General features: G+C 43.2%; 2 protein-coding genes and 1 long non-coding RNA gene across 31 annotated transcripts in view; 1 reads left to right on the top strand and 2 right to left on the bottom strand.

The window, feature by feature from the left end:
* The window catches only part of LOC135103893 (alpha-1A adrenergic receptor-like), a 4,176-nt gene extending 775 nt beyond the window's left edge, over positions 1 to 3,401 (bottom strand). Inside the window, exons 1-3 of the mRNA XM_064010821.1 lie at positions 3,312 to 3,401; positions 1,967 to 2,182; positions 1 to 277 (exon numbers count right to left, since the gene is read on the bottom strand). The exon at positions 1 to 277 is cut by the window's left edge and continues 775 nt beyond it. Of these exons, the coding sequence (XP_063866891.1) occupies positions 113 to 277; positions 1,967 to 2,182; positions 3,312 to 3,401 (471 nt within the window). The 3' untranslated portion in view covers positions 1 to 112. The remainder of the gene's footprint in view (positions 278 to 1,966; positions 2,183 to 3,311) is intronic.
* The window catches only part of LOC135103856 (uncharacterized), an 18,205-nt gene extending 921 nt beyond the window's left edge, over positions 1 to 17,284 (top strand). The window contains exons 2-10 of one of the 4 annotated variants that reach the window (XR_010270212.1): positions 3,796 to 3,994; positions 8,988 to 9,030; positions 11,619 to 11,942; positions 12,334 to 12,475; positions 13,222 to 13,409; positions 13,524 to 13,595; positions 14,200 to 14,326; positions 14,870 to 16,973; positions 17,150 to 17,284. This is a non-coding gene — a long non-coding RNA (uncharacterized LOC135103856). Of the gene's footprint in view, positions 1 to 3,795; positions 3,995 to 8,987; positions 9,031 to 11,618; positions 11,943 to 12,270; positions 12,549 to 13,221; positions 13,448 to 13,523; positions 13,596 to 14,199; positions 14,327 to 14,869; positions 16,974 to 17,149 lie in introns of all 4 variants that reach the window. The other 3 variants (XR_010270213.1, XR_010270215.1, XR_010270214.1) reach the window with 3 other exon arrangements.
* LOC135103850 (retinoic acid receptor RXR-like) overlaps positions 9,049 to 18,015 on the bottom strand; it is a 57,428-nt gene continuing 48,461 nt past the window's right edge. For 7 of the 26 annotated variants that reach the window (XM_064010723.1, XM_064010722.1, XM_064010721.1 and 4 more), the window contains 7 exons: positions 17,271 to 17,451; positions 16,583 to 16,849; positions 15,838 to 15,964; positions 14,216 to 14,298; positions 13,289 to 13,430; positions 12,380 to 12,564; positions 9,049 to 11,874 (listed from right to left, as the gene is read on the bottom strand). In XM_064010723.1, coding sequence (XP_063866793.1) covers positions 11,788 to 11,874; positions 12,380 to 12,564; positions 13,289 to 13,430; positions 14,216 to 14,298; positions 15,838 to 15,964; positions 16,583 to 16,849; positions 17,271 to 17,451 — 1,072 coding nt within the window. In that variant the 3' untranslated portion in view covers positions 9,049 to 11,787. The remainder of the gene's footprint in view (positions 11,875 to 12,379; positions 12,565 to 13,288; positions 13,431 to 14,215; positions 14,299 to 15,837; positions 15,965 to 16,582; positions 16,850 to 17,270; positions 17,452 to 18,015) is intronic. The other 19 variants (XM_064010732.1, XM_064010730.1, XM_064010718.1 and 16 more) reach the window with 8 other exon arrangements.

Here is an 18,015-nt window from a genome sequence, read left to right as displayed (position 1 = left end):
ACATCAACACCTGGTTTACTAGTATGGGTTATGGCAATGGCGTACTGGTGGCGGTGGCATGGTGGTGTTGGAGGAGGCATGGGTACTTGTAGACGGTAGCAGCATCAACACCCTAAGCTCGGCCGATCATGGCGAGGATCACCTTCTTGTAGGCCTGACGGAACTCCGGCGAGGACAGCGGGTAGAGGATCGGGTTGACGGCAGAGTTGATGTAAGCCATCCAGTAACTGAACGTGACGTACCAGGGGGGGAAGAGGGTCGGGAACCAGGCACTCAGCTGTGGCGGGGGGACGGGGGGGAGAAAGAGGAGAAGGAGTAGGAAAGGAAGGATGGATGGATGGATGGCAGAGAAGAAGATGGCAGGGAGGAGGAATAGGAGTGGAAGGATGGCAGGGACCAGGACAGGAAGAGGAAGAGAGGAAGGATGACGGAGAAGGTGGCAGAGAGACGGAAGAGGAGGGCAGGAAGGAGGAAAAGGAGGACAGAGAAGAAAAAGGAGGGCAGGAAGGAGGAAGAGGAGGGCAGGAAGGAGAAAGGCAAGGATGGCAGGGAGGAAGAGAAAGAGGAGGAGGAGGAAGGCAAGAAGGACGGGGATGGGAAGGGAAATCAGTTTGGGGAGGCGGGAGAAGAAAAAACGGGATTTAGAGATGGAGAATATTACGACAACAACACGCTCATGTATTATTCGAGTTAATGAGAGCAGCATGCAATTACTGTGTGCGTCAAGGTTAAGAGTGCGTTACAAAATAACTGTTACGGTTAGGAAAATTGTAATAATGCGGCTTGTACAGTGTGTGTGGTTTGGGCTGAAAGATATTTTTGGAAAGCAGTGTTCTTATTTGTTTTGTGGAAGTCAAGGAGTAGCAAGAAAGTGTGACGATAAAAACTTGCAAGTGATTTACACTAAAAACGGTAAATTTACCCAGAGACACGCCCAATATTTTATTTGTATTTTTTTCCCCACAACAAACTTGCCGGCCCGGTGGGAATTCAGGGTGGTGTGAAGCAGAAGTTAGTTTGATTTGGCTACCTAACCTAACTTAGCCTGACGTAACTTAGCCTGACGTAACTTGTAGCTTATCCTGACGTAACTAACTTTGACGTAACTTGCCCTAACATGAACTAGTGTAATTTTAACTAGCGTAACTTAACCTAGCATAACTTAAGTTTAACGTAACCGAACCCGAGTAACTTAACCTAATGTAACTTAATTAAGCGTAACCTTGCGTAACTTAAGTTTAACGTAGCTTACCCTGACGTAGCTTACCCTGACGTAGCTTAACCAAACGTAACTTAACCAAACGTAACTTAACCAAACGTAACTTATCCTGGCGTGACATAGCCTAATATTAAAACTTAACCTAATGTAACAAACAAACCTAACCCATAATTTCATGAACATTACGTAGCAACACTGGTCATCACTGTTCTGTCATGCATTATTAATGATTGTGCAAGGAGAAGAAAGCTGCCAACCACCTGATAACACCACGCCCTGAAGGTAATGTGAACTAAAAACAAAGCGAGCGGAGCACCCTTGCAGGTTTGTCTCGGCTGGACACGGATCCTCACACAAGGCCAGGTGTTGCTTCACTAGTGAGCTGCTGCCGGCTCCCTTAACTAACAGCCATTTGCTCTTATGATAATGAACTCCACATCTATGCAGTTATCCTTAATACCGCTGTTGTTACCGTTACTACAATTACCACTACTGATATTACTACTACAACTATTACTGTTACTGCTACTACGACGACCACCTTTAGTACCACCACCTTTACCATCACTACTACTACTACTAAGATCTGCTCGTTACTATCCGCACAAAACTCCACACTCCTTCCCATTACACTAAACGCGCGCACACGTACATACATTCTCCCCATTCCCTCCCTTTCCTTTCCTCTTCTATTACACGAAATGCGGTCACACTCATATACACACATTGCATCTCCCTCTCCCTTACCACGAAGAGGATGTAGAAGGGCACCCAGCACAGGAGGAAGATCACCACAATGTTGAGTAGCGTGTACACAGCCTTCATCTCCCGTTTCAATTTCTGCTCCTGCTTGTCGTCCTTCGGTTGTGTCGCCGCCGCCCCCGCCACGAGTCGCTTCTGGTCGCCTCCGCCTCCCCCTCCTCCTCCTCCCCCACCGGAGCTGGGATCTGCTTGGATGCTCGGCTATCCTCGTCCATGGCAGAAAGTTGCGGTAGTTAATAGACGGGCACATGGTTTAGTTCATATGTATGCTAACTGCATGCCTCCCCTCCTCCCGCGGCCTCGCTGCACAAGACACTTCTTTCACCCCTATTCTGTCCACCTCTCTAACGCAAGAGTTAACCAGTATTCTCAGTCATTCATCCCTCTCTCTGGTAAACTTGAACTCCCTGCCTGCTCCTGTATTTCCACCTTCCTATCACATGAATTCCTTCAAGAGGGAGGTTTCAAGACGCTTATTCATCAATTTTTGACTACTGTTTTGACCCTTTTATGGGACTGGCATTTCAGTGGGCATTTTTTTTATTGGATTTTTGTTGCCCTTGACCAGTGTCCCTCCTACATAAAAAAAAAAAAATTGTATTAGAACAGCTATTTAATGTGTTGTATCGAGGAGTTAGTGGAGTGGTTACTTTTTTTTTTTTTTTTTTATGTAGGAGGGGTACCGGCCAAGGGGAACAAATTTATAAGAAAAAAAAAGTGCCGGTCCCCAAACAGTCAAAAGCGGTTTAGAATTTTGAGTGAAGGGTGTGTGTGTAATCTAGTGCATGTAGTTTTGTGTGAAGGAAGAGTTGTCTTTAGAGGATAGGCTGTGACTGCCCCCTTGTGTTGAGACGAAAGGAAACGTTCAGTGAGGTTATTGAGTTCACATCAACCCCTGATCCAGTGTTTGAGACCTCACTGGGAGTAGTTTGTGTCGCTAACGTGAAAAGTTAGTGGACTAGCCTTGGGAAAACTAAAACTAATTGTGCTCAAAGAAAAAATACACATGCATAAAATGTGTGAATCTGGTGCTAGGTTTTAGAGTTAGGAAGAAGACGTTAATGCAGTAAGAATGATAGATAGTTTTAAGTCTTGTCTCATTCAAGATAATTTTGTCCTCCCCGTCTGAAGTCCGTTTTCTAAAACACTTTGCCCTCTCACTATAATTTTTAAAGGCCACATGATTATTCAGGTTCTCAAAAGTGTTTCTCTTGTTGATATAGAAATCTACTTTATCACTAAAACCATAAAAAAATAATAATAATAATAATAATAGCCTTTTGAATGTAGTGAAGATACGCCCAGAAGTGTTTCAGGATGGTCCTCATACCTTCCTGCCAGCGTCCCTGATGGAGGCAGCTCTCTTCCTCACCACCAGCAGGATCTTGGCATAGGCACCGAGCATCACCAGCAGCGGCATGTAGTACCCCAGGAACCCGACGTACACCACCTGCACGGCGAAGGCAGGCAGGCGGGCGGGCGGGCAGGCACACAATAAATCATTCAGTTTTGGACATTTTTTTACTGTCGTTTCATCATTATCGTTTATATTTCAACTAAATTGTTGTAGTGGCTGTGGAAATAGTAGTAGCGGAAATAGTAAGGATGAGTGGAAGAAGTAAATATTATAGTAGTCTTAGTAACAACCAATGAATGCCCTTCTCTCCCCACATGACATGGGATTTTCTGTTCTTCCTTCACCGTCTCCACGCATCTATTCCTCCTTTTCCCTTTCCCTTTCCTTCCCTCCCCATTCCTTCCTTCCCTTCCCACTACCACCCTCTGACCGCCGCTTCTCTTCCCTCCCTCACCAGGTTTTTGTTGAGCACGGCGTCCCAGTAACAGTCCCCGTCGCCATACACGTTGACAGCGCGATCGTAGAGGAAGGGCGGCAGCCAGATGACGGCCACGAGACACCACGTGCCCAGGATGATGTACAGAGACTTGCGAGTGGAGTTGTGGTTGCGATAGTGAAGAGACCACGTGACGCTCCACAGGCGGTCTATGCTGCAGGTACGGGATGGTGATTGAGGAGGTGGAGGAGAAAGGGGTGGAAGGAGGTAGGGGAAGAGGAGGAAAGAGAGGAACGGGAGGTAAGAGGAGAGGAATACAATTACAAAGGAATACTAAGGAAGACAAACAGCAGCATATCTTGGGGTACTTAACTAGGCTGCTTGTATAACTATTCCTACACTAACAGGGATAGCGAAGTAGAAGTAGATTGAGAAGTGGAAGTATTATCATTAGGGATTATATATATATATATATATATATATATATATATATATATATATATATATATATATATATATATATATATATATATATATATATATATATATATATATATATATATATATAGTGAAGGAAGGTTTTCTATGGTAGTGGCTGTTTACTGATATGGCGAAGGTTAGAGAAAGGAACCGGAGATCGAAAAATAGCTGTTGAATGTTCTTGTAAGTTTTGTGAGGAGAGATTGGTTGTCTTGATCAGAGGTCACTTCTCCGTCTTGTAATTGTAGTGGCAGTGACTCCATTAACAGTATGTGAGCTCGTAAAATTAGTGTCCGTGAATGTGTCATGATGTGATGTGTGGATGTGCCGCAGCGAGGGTTCTGGATGTGGAAGTAAGATATGGGTAGACGAACACACACACACACACACACACACACACACACACACCTGATGGCGGCCAGGGTCATGACGGACTCGAAGGTCATGGTGTAGTCGCTCCACACCCAGTAGTGGCAGAGCGCGGCGTTGAAGGGGAAGTAGTCGTACAGGTTGTATATCATGAAGAGCGACATGACGGAGATGCCCACGTTCATGTCCGTAAAGGCGAGATTTACGATGTAGTAATTGAAGGGCGTCTGTAGCTTCTTCTCCATCTTGACGGACAGGATCACCATCAGGTTCCCGAACACCGTCTCCACCATGATGACAAACTGTACCACGAACATCACCACCTTGAACGTCGACCACTGGATGCCGCTGCCACGCGAGGTCTCTACAGCTTCCGTCCCGGCAGTGTCGTTGACTGTCTCGTTTGTCTCCTGCGGCTCTGACAGAAAGCTGGAAGACTCCGAGGCCTGGAGCGCAGCGCTGTGGGAACATTCTTCGTCTGGAGGTTGCTGGGATGATGTGCTGCATCCCGCAGGTGTTGTGGGGATTGCCGAGGCAGGAGTGATCTGGCCTGCTGCTGCCGAGGAGCCTGTAAGTGTCTCAGCCTCCCCAGAAAGTTGTGACGCTACTAAGAATGCTGTGAGTGGTTCTGTCGGTGGTTCCGAAGAACCCTTAGCGACAGGTATTGGGGAAGCCATGAATGTTTCTGGCGCTGGTTCTGGTGAATCCTCGGCCTCAGGAACTGAGCGAGTTGTGAGTGGTTCTGGCGCTGGTTCTGATGAACCCTCGACCTCAGATAATGAGTGAGTTGTGAGTGGTTCTGGCGCTGGTTCTGATGAACCCTCGACCTCAGGTGATGAGCGAGTTGTGAGTAGTTCTGGTGGTAGTTGTGATGAACCCTCGACCTCAGGTACGATGAAAACTAGGAGTGATTCTGGCGCTGTTTCTGATGAATCCTTCACCTCAGGTACTAAGTGAGTAGGGAGTGGTTCTGGCGGTGGTTCTAGTGAACCCTCAGCCTCAGGTACAAAGTAAGATGTGAGTGGTTCTGGCGATGGTTCTGGTGAACCCTCGACCTCACCAGAAAGATATTGTGTTACCAAGGAAATCGTAAGTATTTCTGGAGAACCTTCGCTCTCGCCGGAATGTGGTTGTACTGCCAAGGAATCCTGAGCTTCATCAGGAGGCTCGTGTGTTGATGGATCTCCGAGTAATGCCGGCGGTCTTTCGCTCCCGTCAGAGGTTTGTGTGTTCACTGATATAGTGCGAGGCTCTGCCAATAATCTACCATTGCTAGAAAACCACACTGTGTTCCCGCCCGACAGCGTCGTCCCTCCTCTGTCATCGATCAGCTTGGCCATGAGGCTGTTGCGGTTCTGGCCAGCGGTGCGACCTCCTTTCCCGGGTAGCTGTTCCGTGGCCCCATTCCCTTCTGATACCACCAGCACACTTTCCAGTTCTTCACTGTCTGCTTGTTCTAGGTCCGTGGCGTGGAGCTGGTCGTTGAGGGGGTCCGGCCCAGCGCTATTGGTCTCCAGTGATTCCACAGTCCAGGGTGGAGTGACTGTTGTCTGAGGCGCTCCCAAGGCAGTGTCCATTATCACAGGTTTGTGTGGCGAGGCGAGACTTGGCATTACTGTTGTGCGGGAAACAGCGTCGGGCAGAGAGGCGCGGGTGGGCCTCGAAGGCAAGCCGCCGGAATCTCTCGTGGGACTGCGGGTTCGGACGCTGGATTTCACCAAGGGGAAATCTAGGTGCACGTTTTCTGTGTGAGGAGTGACACTGGGGACCATGTCTGCCGCCGATCCCTCGCGTTCTGTGAGTGGCGGACCTCGCTGGGTGTCCTGAAACACGAGAGGGGTTGGCTGCAACTCCTGAGGCAGTGGTGGAGACAGCGCGGACTTCGTCCTAGACAGCTCGAGAGTAAACTCAGTAATTGAAGATTTGGTCCAAGGGATAGGCTGGGTTAGTGGTTGGGACACTCCCGCGGGACTCGTAGCTGACAATTGAGGCCGAGGGGTTGAATAAACTTCCTGAGGTGCTAAAGTTGTCTCCGGTACGGAATGTTGCAAGCCAAAGGAAAGTGTACTGTGTTCCGGCAGAGTAAGGTTGTGTGTGGCAGTGAGAAGAAACGCCCACAAGATTGAGGCCCCGATGGGCATCTCTGAGGTGGGTGTTACGTTCGTCACAGGCGTGTGAGGTTCACTGGTCGCCGCCTGTGCAGGATGAGGCGTGATCGCTTGGGCAATCATCGCGGTGATCATGAAGGGAGAGACGCGTGCTCGATGTGGAGAGTCACTTGCCCAGCACACTTTGCTGGTGCTAACTTTTCACTTCCTTACAGCACCAAGCTACTGTAGTTATCACTACGACGTGTTCACACACTCAACGTTCACGGGCGGAGGGTCTCCTTTACACACTCACTCTTGTGGTGTACCTCTCCCCAACTTCGGTGTGTACACAGATTCTATTTTGGTGATGCTCAGGGATGTGCGGGAACCAAAGTCACAATTTGGACAAGGTTCGGTCTGCCCCTCAGACAAGCTGCCGCGGAAAACTCAGGATGAATGTTGGTGCCTCGGGTGGTGACTGGTGCACCCACCACGCAGCTGCCGCGCCGCAACTTTGTGATTGTTTAGGATAGACACGTGAACCGCTGGGGACACGAGGCAGGTGTGGGAAGAGAAGCAAGATAACGCACTTCTGTGGCATCTCCTCTCAGCTCCGTGCGGCAGTGGAGCTTGGCTTTATTTCTCTCTAAGATTTACCGAGTCTCGTATAGCAGGAGAGCGTTGCCCTCCCTGAAAGTCTGCGTTTGCTGCAGCAGCATTACATGTGAATTGGTTAACCATCCTTCCTCCGCCTTCACTGGCCTCGATACCGAGGTAGGTCGGAAGTGAAGGCAGGTGGAGTCCATTTCTGGAAACTCTTAAAAACTCGAGGGAGTCCCTCCTTCCCTTTCTCCCTCCCTCCCGGTGTCACGACATCTCGCTTGGGCCAGTGTATTTCGTTCTACATATAGATAAGAGGAAACTAGGTAACCCAACGCAAGCCTCCCTGAAGTGGCGCTTTAAGCAGTGCTGGTGGGAGACGAGCATTCGGGATCCAGCAAAAGATATTACACCCCATGCGGCCGTGTCCTTCAGTCTTCACCCTGGACGAACCTTGACCTAACGCATGTCACGAAAAAAAAAAAAAAAAGTTTGGGGGTCGTCTTGACGCAACTTTGTGGGCCACCAACCCTCCGTCGCCTTCAGCGTGCGTGTTACCCTGTCCACCACTTCCTGCTCCATCCACGCCATTCACGTGCCTCCTGCCGAGACCTGCGCCTCCTGTACGTGCTGACTCATCCATTTTGTGAACACTTGACCTATTTATTTATTTATTTGGTGCGTGCTTGCGTGCGTGTGTGTGCGCGCGCGCGCGCAACCACCGTGGAAGGAAGGTTTGCTTCACTCCTGAGGGAGCACCCTGAATGAGGTAGAGACGTTGGAGACATCATAAATCAAAGAATACATCCTTACTTCCAATTAAAATTCACATTCATCATATTAGTACGTAAGTTATAACTTTTTTTTCCCTGTTCTACATGCTCTAGCAAGCATGACTTTTGATGTGACGCCTTTGTCATGATAGTCAATATTTTTTTTATCTATTAAGAAAGGTCACTTACCTCATCATCCACTTGGTAGGTTTGTGTTGACCTGTCAGTTTGTCAGCATCCTTCAGGTCAGCATCCTTCAGGTCATTGTACTTCTGGTTTGGTGCCCCACTGATCTCTTTAATTTCAAAGCATACCAGTACCAACATAATGAGCACCAAACATGCTAATGTGATTTACATTTAATGTTCCACACTCCATTCCTTCAATTCAGAGGACACCATAAACCTTTTGCTTTTTACATTCAATATCCATGTACTACCTAATTTCAGACCAAGATTCATCTGCCTTGGTTAACCACTTCCATCCTTGGGTCAGTGCCATAGTGTGTCCAGTGTGGGATGGGGTCAGTGCCATAGTGTGTCCAGTGTGGGATGGGGTCAGTGCCATAGTGTGTCCAGTGTGGTATGGGTCAGAGTGCCATAGTGTGTCCTGTGTGGGATGGGTCAGTGCCATAGTGTGTCCAGTGTGGTATGGGTTGGTGCCATAGAATGTTTGTTGTAAGACTGCATGTTATTTAAGCAGCATTCATCTCTACTGGTTCACTGGGCCTGCCACAACTTCATCACTGTTGTTGTCATTACCTGGCGGTCACTATGAGGAAGGAAAGACTTTACTGGCCATTACCTTTTCAAAAATTACATGGTCTTCCTTCCTCAGCGATACACATTTATTCCTCTGAGTATATTAAGTAATGTATCCTGTCACATTCCCTCCCTGACAGTACCCTGAGCCCCACCACAACCGTCTCTCCATGCAAGTGCAAGGTTAGTAAGTTGCAAAAAGTTTCTATTTAATTTATTTCAACATGCCACTAAATGGGCCAACACTGGATTAAGGGAACACATTGAAGATCACCACCATGTCAATACTTAGTGTGGAATTCCAGCAGCACACAATTTTTTTTATTCATATTTTTTTTGCTGACCACAAGATCATTTGTTGACTGCCAAGCAATGAACTGCTGTACTATATGCTCTGCCCAATATCCACAGAAGTGCAAGTGTTAATATTTTCTTAGTCTCCAGCATTTGTAACGACACTTAAAATTACAGATATTAATGCTATGTACAAAACTATGTCATTCCATTTCAAAGATGACCATTAATAACAAAAATAGTTTTGCAACATCTAAGATCTTGACACAGAATTAATAACATTCATGAAAACTTGAGCACTGGGCAAATTTACCTAAAACCAAAGGTAATAATTACAAAAGTGAAAAATCCCTAAATATGACTAATTTCTAGAAATTCTTCTACATAATCCTGTCACCACAGAAGAGAATAAGTAAGATACATTGGCATAAGCACATCATATCTTTCAGAGGAACAAGAAGGTTCTAGGCAACAACAAGTGTATGTAATAATTGGCTTCACATCAACCAAACCTTTATATATCATGATGCTGGCTTCCAAGGTTACAATATACATTCTTTCCCTAACAGCAACACCGGGTAAATTGACATATTTCTTTCTGTGAATATAAATATTTGCAAAGATTGCATGTATTGCATATATGAATTTTAATTCTTCTAGCACAATAAACTTAAAGATAAAAGGGTATTACTAAATGCTGTTTTAACAAGTGATTTTGTAAGGGTTCAATATTTTATAACCTGAGCAATGTTTGCTATAGAGGGTCAGCACTATGAGACAACTCCTGCAGCCAGCCCCCTTGTGCACCACGCCTCGTGCACCACAAGGCGGCTGGCCAATTCACAACCGGGATACATGTATGGGAAAGTTACTGGGGGGACTTAAAATATGCAAAAGTTTATCACCACATTCAAGTCCAAACAAGATCACCTTACACAGAGGTAAATAGTCTTGCACACAACATCAGTTGTACTGTTCTACATGGATTGAATAATGAAAAAAAAAAATCTTTGCAGCTGTAACAGAAAATATGTACACAGGGAAAGGTTAGAAATAATGTACTGGGAAAACTGTTTTTAATTAAGTCATGGAATAATTCAATGATTCATTATAAAAGTAATAAGTTCAATTCAGTTAGTGATATTTTTTTTTAAAGCACAATATAATTTTATATATTTCTAAAAGTATTTAGCTACCACAGAATATTTAATATTCAGTTTAGAATAACATATGACTTAGATAATTGACAACAGCTGAGATAGAGAACAGTTGTAATTCAGTACTGTAAGTCTCACTCCAGCCACCACACTGACAGCCCCTGTGGCTGTTGCTGCTGCTGGATTGCATTACACACTAAAAGGAGCCTTACACTAAGCAATGTAGTCAAAATGAATATGAAATGAATATTTATATACAAAATTACACTGGGATGAAGCTTGTGCTAAAGCATGACAGAATAATCAACAAGACAAACGTCCGACATGTTTCACAAACATTTATAAACACTCATTAAAAAGTTCACCTGTTAAAAACACCTTCTTGGTGAAACACAGAATATCGCATCCAGTAAAACACTCCTGTATTGCAGGATTGACCTCTTAACTTTTTCCTCTCCTCCTGTTTGCTCAAACATAAGGATTCAGTCGTAGCACCGAGTCAAGCCAATGACACGACCAATCTTTCCTCCCATCATAAACTAAAGCATTGGGCTGTTAGGTGACTGCAACAACTGCTGCATGCAAGTGGACACATGTAACACTTATTATGCTAAATGCTACTGTTATCTCTGCCTAATAGGACTCTCATGAAAAATCTGAAATAAAATCAATGAGGGTCCTTTCCCCAGAACACCACCAAGTGCCCCCACATTCATAAAACTGAGTCTTTCACTTTTCACTGACTGCACACTCTGCAGCTCAAAACTCATGGGAACCTAATACACATGAAAATTTTTGCCAAAAATTTGTACTGTACTTCATGTTCTGTTATGGAGTGTCATGTGGAGGATTGTCACACTAAACTAACAGTCCTGTAGGATCTTCAAAAACAAAGCTGTTTATTGTCCAAGGGTGTAGCTGAAATACATGAAATTTATGGAAACTAATCTTCCCAACATAAATATTGTTATGTAACACAACTATAAAATAATTAAATTATATTAGTGAAACCTTCCAATGCTCTTAAGGAGGATATCAATTCTAGATAATGCTTATCTAACACACAGCAAAGAATAGCATGAAAATATGTAATATATATATATAGTAGATGTGTGAATATATATATATGTAAAACAGAGTAAACCTTTCCTGTCTCACCAGCATCACCAGCAGCAAGCCTTGCTTGGTATTATGCTGTGCCTCCCCCTTCATCTATGTGCTTCCACGTTCCATTTCCCTCCGTGTGCTTCAGCTTACAATTCCTGTCACTGGATGCTATCATGGTTGCAAATCAATCTTTTTCTCTGTTTTTCCATGCAGGGGTGATGCACTTGACTGGCTAACTCCACATCAAGATGGGCAACAATCAGACCACAAGTGAGCACAGAGGACTGAAAGCACTCCATTGGGATCCCTTGCAATAACAAAAGACTTCGCGAGTATTTGGGGAACGCCAGTTGCGAACACCACTTGGCGGCTCGCGGGTGGCCTAGCTGGTGGGGGAAGTGTTGCTGGGACTTGGATTGTCCACCAGCATCTTCATCAAGTAGCTATCCAGGGGTGTATCTCCAATGAGCTGCAACAATTAAGGTTGTCAACACTGAGGGATTTTATACAAGTAGCAGTAAGCAGTGATGCCTGAAGGCAAGCAATTTTCCTCCATATTAAATGTTAGCCAGTATTTATAATTATGTACTAAGAAAGGTACTGGTCACTTTCTAACAAGTTAATTTTGAGTTATAGTAACTATATTTTTAAATAGACTGGTTTTCATTTTTGTATTTCTCCTTTCTCTTTTACTACTTTACATGAGCAAGAAAATAACTTAAGAGATTACAAAATAAATTATATCATGACTAAGTAGTAGAAGATAATTAAATTGGAGAGACAGCAGTGTTTTCAATTCATCTTGTGAGGTAGAATGGATCTTGCATAGTTATTTCAAAGTTAAAAATGAATTCTTATTTTGCAGGTATTATGATCTTCAGTATACAAATGTGAAGCAAACAAAAACTTAAATTACTCCAATCTGCAGCTACTGAAACCATCTATGGCACTAAGGACCAGTACGTAAGTTTTACCTTGAAGAAGAAGAGGTATTCAAGACACTTGAGTCCAATGGACCTGAGTGAAGGGAGTCGGAGCAGCAGCTTGGGGAAGCGGCCGGGCTCATCTGGGTAGGTGGTGCGTGTGTACTCCTCAAGGGCAGCATACACTTTCTCACGCAGGATCTCCACATCGCTGCAGCAGGTCACTCCTTTGGCATCTTACAGAGAAAGGCAGTGTGTAGATGTCAGGCAGTACAGGTTCAACATAATATTAGGAGCCTTTTATGTGAACAGGTTCATCATAACAAAAGATTCCTTATGTGCATAGGTTCATGATCATATTAGACAACTCCTTATGTGCTTACATTATTTTAGTCAGCCTTGTTCACCTAATGCCTGTGTAGTCTCCACCAAACCACCCCCCTCTGCACAGGCCTGGATCTCCAAGGTTTTCTTGGGTCACTTCATTACAGTTTATTTTGTCAAATTTTTTAAAAACTCTTGGTTACCCAACTTACTTACATTCAGACATACATTTTGACCCAACTACTGTCATCCTTTCATCACATCCAAACAACCTCAGTCCCTAGACGATCTCCCCTCATCACATGACTGACTAAAACACACTCTCCACTCCTACATTTTGTCGGCCATCCATAATTCTACCTCCCTTCAGTCTCTTGTTGAATCCAAGCATTGTATAACTATCTAATCTTCATCTACTTATGCTGAAGGCATTCATAACATTCCTCACATAGGAAAGTTATACTAATTAGCAGGCAAATGTTGTCTAGAAATTCAGATAGCATGCACTCAATTTTCCAAGATTATTATTTTCCAATAATTGTTTGTTAGTTTTGTTATATATATCACAGGTTGCAAGCAGGCTTGGTGTGCCCATGCACCTGTCACTAGTGCTGACGACCCCAACAAGTTGCCCACCTGGGTTGAACAGGACAATGGCGCGGAGACAACCCAATTCTGTCTTATCCATCTTCATTTCTTTCATCTTGGACACCAGCTCAGACAAGACACGGTCAAATATGGCTCCCACCCCAGCCTGGTGAGCACTACTTCTGTGCACCTGAAAACAAAAGTGAAGTTAGTATTGAATAAAAGAAATTGAATAAAATTGCATAAAATGTAACCAAGTTACAGTTCATTAATCAATCCTCAGACTAGCACACAAAGTAAGGGTGCCGCTGGTGGAGCTAAATGAGTGCCATCTGAATTTATAAACAAAACACAAGTAAGGACCATGTTTCTGATTATTTATTTACTGCCATGAGAAAATACTGTACACATTAAAAAAAGCCTTACAGCAAGTATTAATTAAATGGTATCATCATCAGTATTAAATGGTATTAACATTTAAACTTGCACATACTTTGTACAATACAACACTATCAAAGAAAGATTTCTTGTAACATGGCAATAATTATCAGGTAATCCCCAAAATGTAGGATAAATTTAAGATACTGACTCCAAAGTCCCCATTTTAAATTCTTGGGAAGTTAAATTTTTGGGAAGCACAAGTTAAAAAGTGCATATATCATTGTGCACATAACTTCACTGGGATAATTACTGTGCTGGGATGGGGATGCCAAGGCTTGAGAGCTGGCTGCCAAGATCCACACCACGGCACTCGCCATACAAAATGCAGTTTAAGTTTTCCTTGCATGATTTATCAAGTTTTCATCTATTTTTTTGGCCAGCAGCTCATGCAATTCAGGACCCACTTATGCTTTATCTTTTCAACTTTAATATGTTTAATATTTAATATGTTTAATATTATTCTCAAATTGAAAGATTTGAGAGACTCCTCTCCCTTTGAAAAAATAAAACTCTTCCAGCATTCCAGAGACTCACCACAAGGCCTGTGGCCAGCACAATGCCATCCTCTACTCCCATGCTGCGGTGTGAGAATGAAGCAATGAGCAACTCATTCCAGCCTGTGAGGGGAAGCAAAAAAGGCATTGGGTAAGCATTAATCTGATCTTCAATATCTGAGATGAAGATGCGCATCTTGAAAGACGCACTCAAATTTAGGAGACTGAAAGTTATGTATCTTTCATAAATTCCATTGACTTGTGTCAGACATATATGAATAGATATTCTTGCAAAGAACTGCTTCTAGAAAATAGAATGCAACACCTGAATCTCTTCTATTTCTACCTTAGATATATATATCTATTTTCTTAAGAGATCAATGTCTCCCAATAAGGGGGTAATGGGGTAGCAAAGATGGTGTCCAACCACACCAGTGTGCTTAATAGTTCTCTCTGCTTGTCTAGTTCAATGAAGGCACCACCAGTTAAGTAGATCCCCTCTACCAACAAAAGCCTGCTACTTCAGCTTTTGTTTTTTTAATTTTTTTTTCATTGTCCAGTATGCTGCACTTCTAAAGTTCTTAAGTTAAAAAAAAAAAAAAAAAAAAGTTGAGTAGTCAGGGTAGCAAGATGCAGAACCTGGAGGGGGAAGCCTATATAAGTTATTGAATATCCTGATTATTGTCTTCTGCAGGTACTACAAGGCTGAGGACTCAGTGATGCAGTCAACAACAGTGCAGTGAGGCTGAGACAATACATCATAACTCTACTGAATTTTCTCTGTTAAAAAGATTTATCAGCTATGATGTTGAGAGTCTCTTCTTCTCATGAAGACTAGCTGTGGCTCTTCGAGTCTTAAGGTTTATTACATGTGCTTGATACACATCTAAGAGACTTTGTGTAGATGCATTTAGTGTCTCTCCAAAGACACTTTTGAAAATTCTTTTGAAATATGTATTGTATATATATTCTAAACTGCCATGAATGAATTATGTTCAAGTTTATACCTGTGCATGCAAAACTGGGATAGAAAATATTATGCAGTGGTACACAGTGTACCACACCACTTTTAACAATTTTAGATAGACAAGAGGGAATCCCCAGTTTAGTTGCCTTTCACTACACACATGCACGTCCCCCTTGATACCAAACATAAAAGCATAAAACAGTTTGCTTCACAACTGTGGTACAGTCCCCTCCACTTCTATATTCATCACTTAAGCATTGCCAATGTGTCAACTGCCTATTGTGAATTGTTCTGCCTGATTCAACTTGTATTCAGTCAGTACAAGTAAGCAGGAGAGTGATGGAGGAAGAGTGGCAGGATTTGTTTCGGATACAGGTCAAAGCAGGCAGTCTCACAGCGGTAATTCACACTGACAATGCTGTGATGAACGTGGAAATGGAGGGTACCAGACACATGCTGCTGAAACACTCAAGGCAAAAACAAAATGGAGTGAGGGGGACAGGAGATTCCTATTTCACTAATATGAGAGATGACAATGTCATACTGTCAGCCAAGATTTAAAATTGTACTGTACTAAGAAATTGGGGGATTTGGCATTTATCACTGAGCAACAATAATTTAATTTATTGTCTTTGACCTTTAAAAGTTTGGTCCTTTACAGTGCTAATGTGCGAGTAGTCAGCAGAGTAACTCACCAGCCTTGAGTAATACAACTTGGTCTTCTATGGGAAGGTCTGTGAAGTGTGGGATATGTTTGGCCCACTCCACCAGCTGCACCAGATGTCGATCAGCTGCCTGGCAGATATTGCTTACCACATCCTGCTGAAGGGATTGAAAACTTAGAATTTTTCAGGATACTCCTTCACATTTCACATTCACCATTGAAAAATAACACCTATTCTTCTTCTATAGAAAAAAAAACTCAAAATCCAAGCAGCAGTTTTCATAAATATTGGAAATGGGATTTGTTGCCCATCTATCTACCTAGAAGAATTCTGGGAACAAATCCTATCTACTTTTAATTCAAAGAAACCAATGTTGCTATCTGTTTTATTTGAACAACCTTCACTAACATTTCATCTTATGTAAAAATGGTTAAACATCTAGAGGGAAGCTTCAGACCAAACAGCAAACATGATCCATAATCAATATAGAGAGCTTGGTACTGCAAGATTTGCAGTTCTACATTGCTGCAAGTTGAGGCCTAAGGAGATGTGAGAATATAAGATACAGATGATATATATATATACATAATGGTACCATAATGCATGGGGCTAAGGAATGCTACATATATAAATAGATGCATAGATGCAATCAGTGTACACTAAGTTTGCAAAACCAAAAAGCAGCACACAGGACACAGCACAGGTTAATACTTTAAAATCTTGACAAACAAAGATGGAGCTCAAGCACTAAAACTCAAAAAGTTAGTCATCTTACCACTGGATTAACGTTGTTAACTTCACTGACAGAATGAAAAGGTAATGCAAAGCTACTCTTTTCACTTATATCAATGGTCTCAGGTGCTGCGAGTGGAACTTGACAAAGGTTGGAAGGCCTCACCCCTTGGTCCAGTGGCTGCTCGTCGATGGGATCCACGCTGAGCTCAGCCTCCCGGATGCTGGCAATGGGCATGTCCGAGATGGCGCCACAGGAGGATTCTGTGTCCCCGTCTCCTTTGTCACCTTTTGTCCTCTGACGCTCCTCCTGAAAAATTCACACAAGCCATGGAGGAAATGCCACACAAACCATCTCCAACACAACACTGCCACAGTCAAGTCTTGGCACCCATGGCTATGAGAAAGCATTGGTAGACAAGTAATGGAATCAGGTAAATACTTCATTTTGCTCAAAATGTTAATAAGAATGAACAGATTTTGCCAAACATTATGATGCCTTCAATGACAAAAGGTGATGGGACTTGACTGTTACAATATAATAAATAGTACATGGAGAGTTCTTGTTTGTAAATATCATTAATCAACTCATTTTGATCTTTGATGACAGTAAGTGAATGGTGATATGATGACTCCCCATGTACCATGTGCAAATTGGGTGGGGTATGCACAAGTCATGCATGCAACAAAAAGGGATTGATGCCTGCCCACGGCAGAACAAGGAAGCCCACCTCTACTGCCCCTACCTGGACCGCTTCTCTCTTCATCCCCATGGACAAGCACTTCTGGTACCGGCAATACTGGCAACGGTTCCTCTGTCTCTTGTCGATGGTGCATGATCTCTCTTCCCGACAAGCATATGTCAGGTCCTTGCGCACTGTCCGCTTGAAGAATCCTTTGCAGCCTTCACAACTGTAGACATACTTGAATCAGTATTGACACAGACTACGTAGTCTAACAACATACCTGCTGCACACTTAACAAACAGTAAATTAAAGAAAAGTGGCACATTCAGGTTGTTATTTTATGTCAGGTTATCTAAGCTTGTAAAAAGACAAAATATTTTCTATAATGAAGTACACATGATATATATATATATATATATATATATATATATATATATATATATATATACACACACACACACACAAAACGGTTAGTGTGCCAGACTGAAAACTGAAAGTTCAGTGGTAGAAATACCACACACCCAGTAGAAAAAGATAATTTGGATTTGTCTCCCTTCCTGCTGGAGCTCTACTGTTCAGCAGCAGAAAACAGGTATGGAACATAGTTGAGTGGCAACTTCAGTTTTGGTTGTGGGTTTGGAATAAATATTTCAAAGCATACCAAAACACAAGAATCTTATTACAAGAGGTTCAAAGGCCTATGACATTTGATTTTAATGCTAGAATATCCACAATAATTGTAGAAAAAATAGTGGCTGTCAACGTCTCGGTAATGGTAGAGCAGTACGTA

This window comes from Scylla paramamosain, chromosome 9 (assembly GCF_035594125.1).
Source record: "Scylla paramamosain isolate STU-SP2022 chromosome 9, ASM3559412v1, whole genome shotgun sequence".
NCBI classification, from domain to species: Eukaryota; Metazoa; Arthropoda; class Malacostraca; order Decapoda; family Portunidae; genus Scylla; species Scylla paramamosain.
This window is presented reverse-complemented; position numbering and strand designations above follow the sequence as displayed.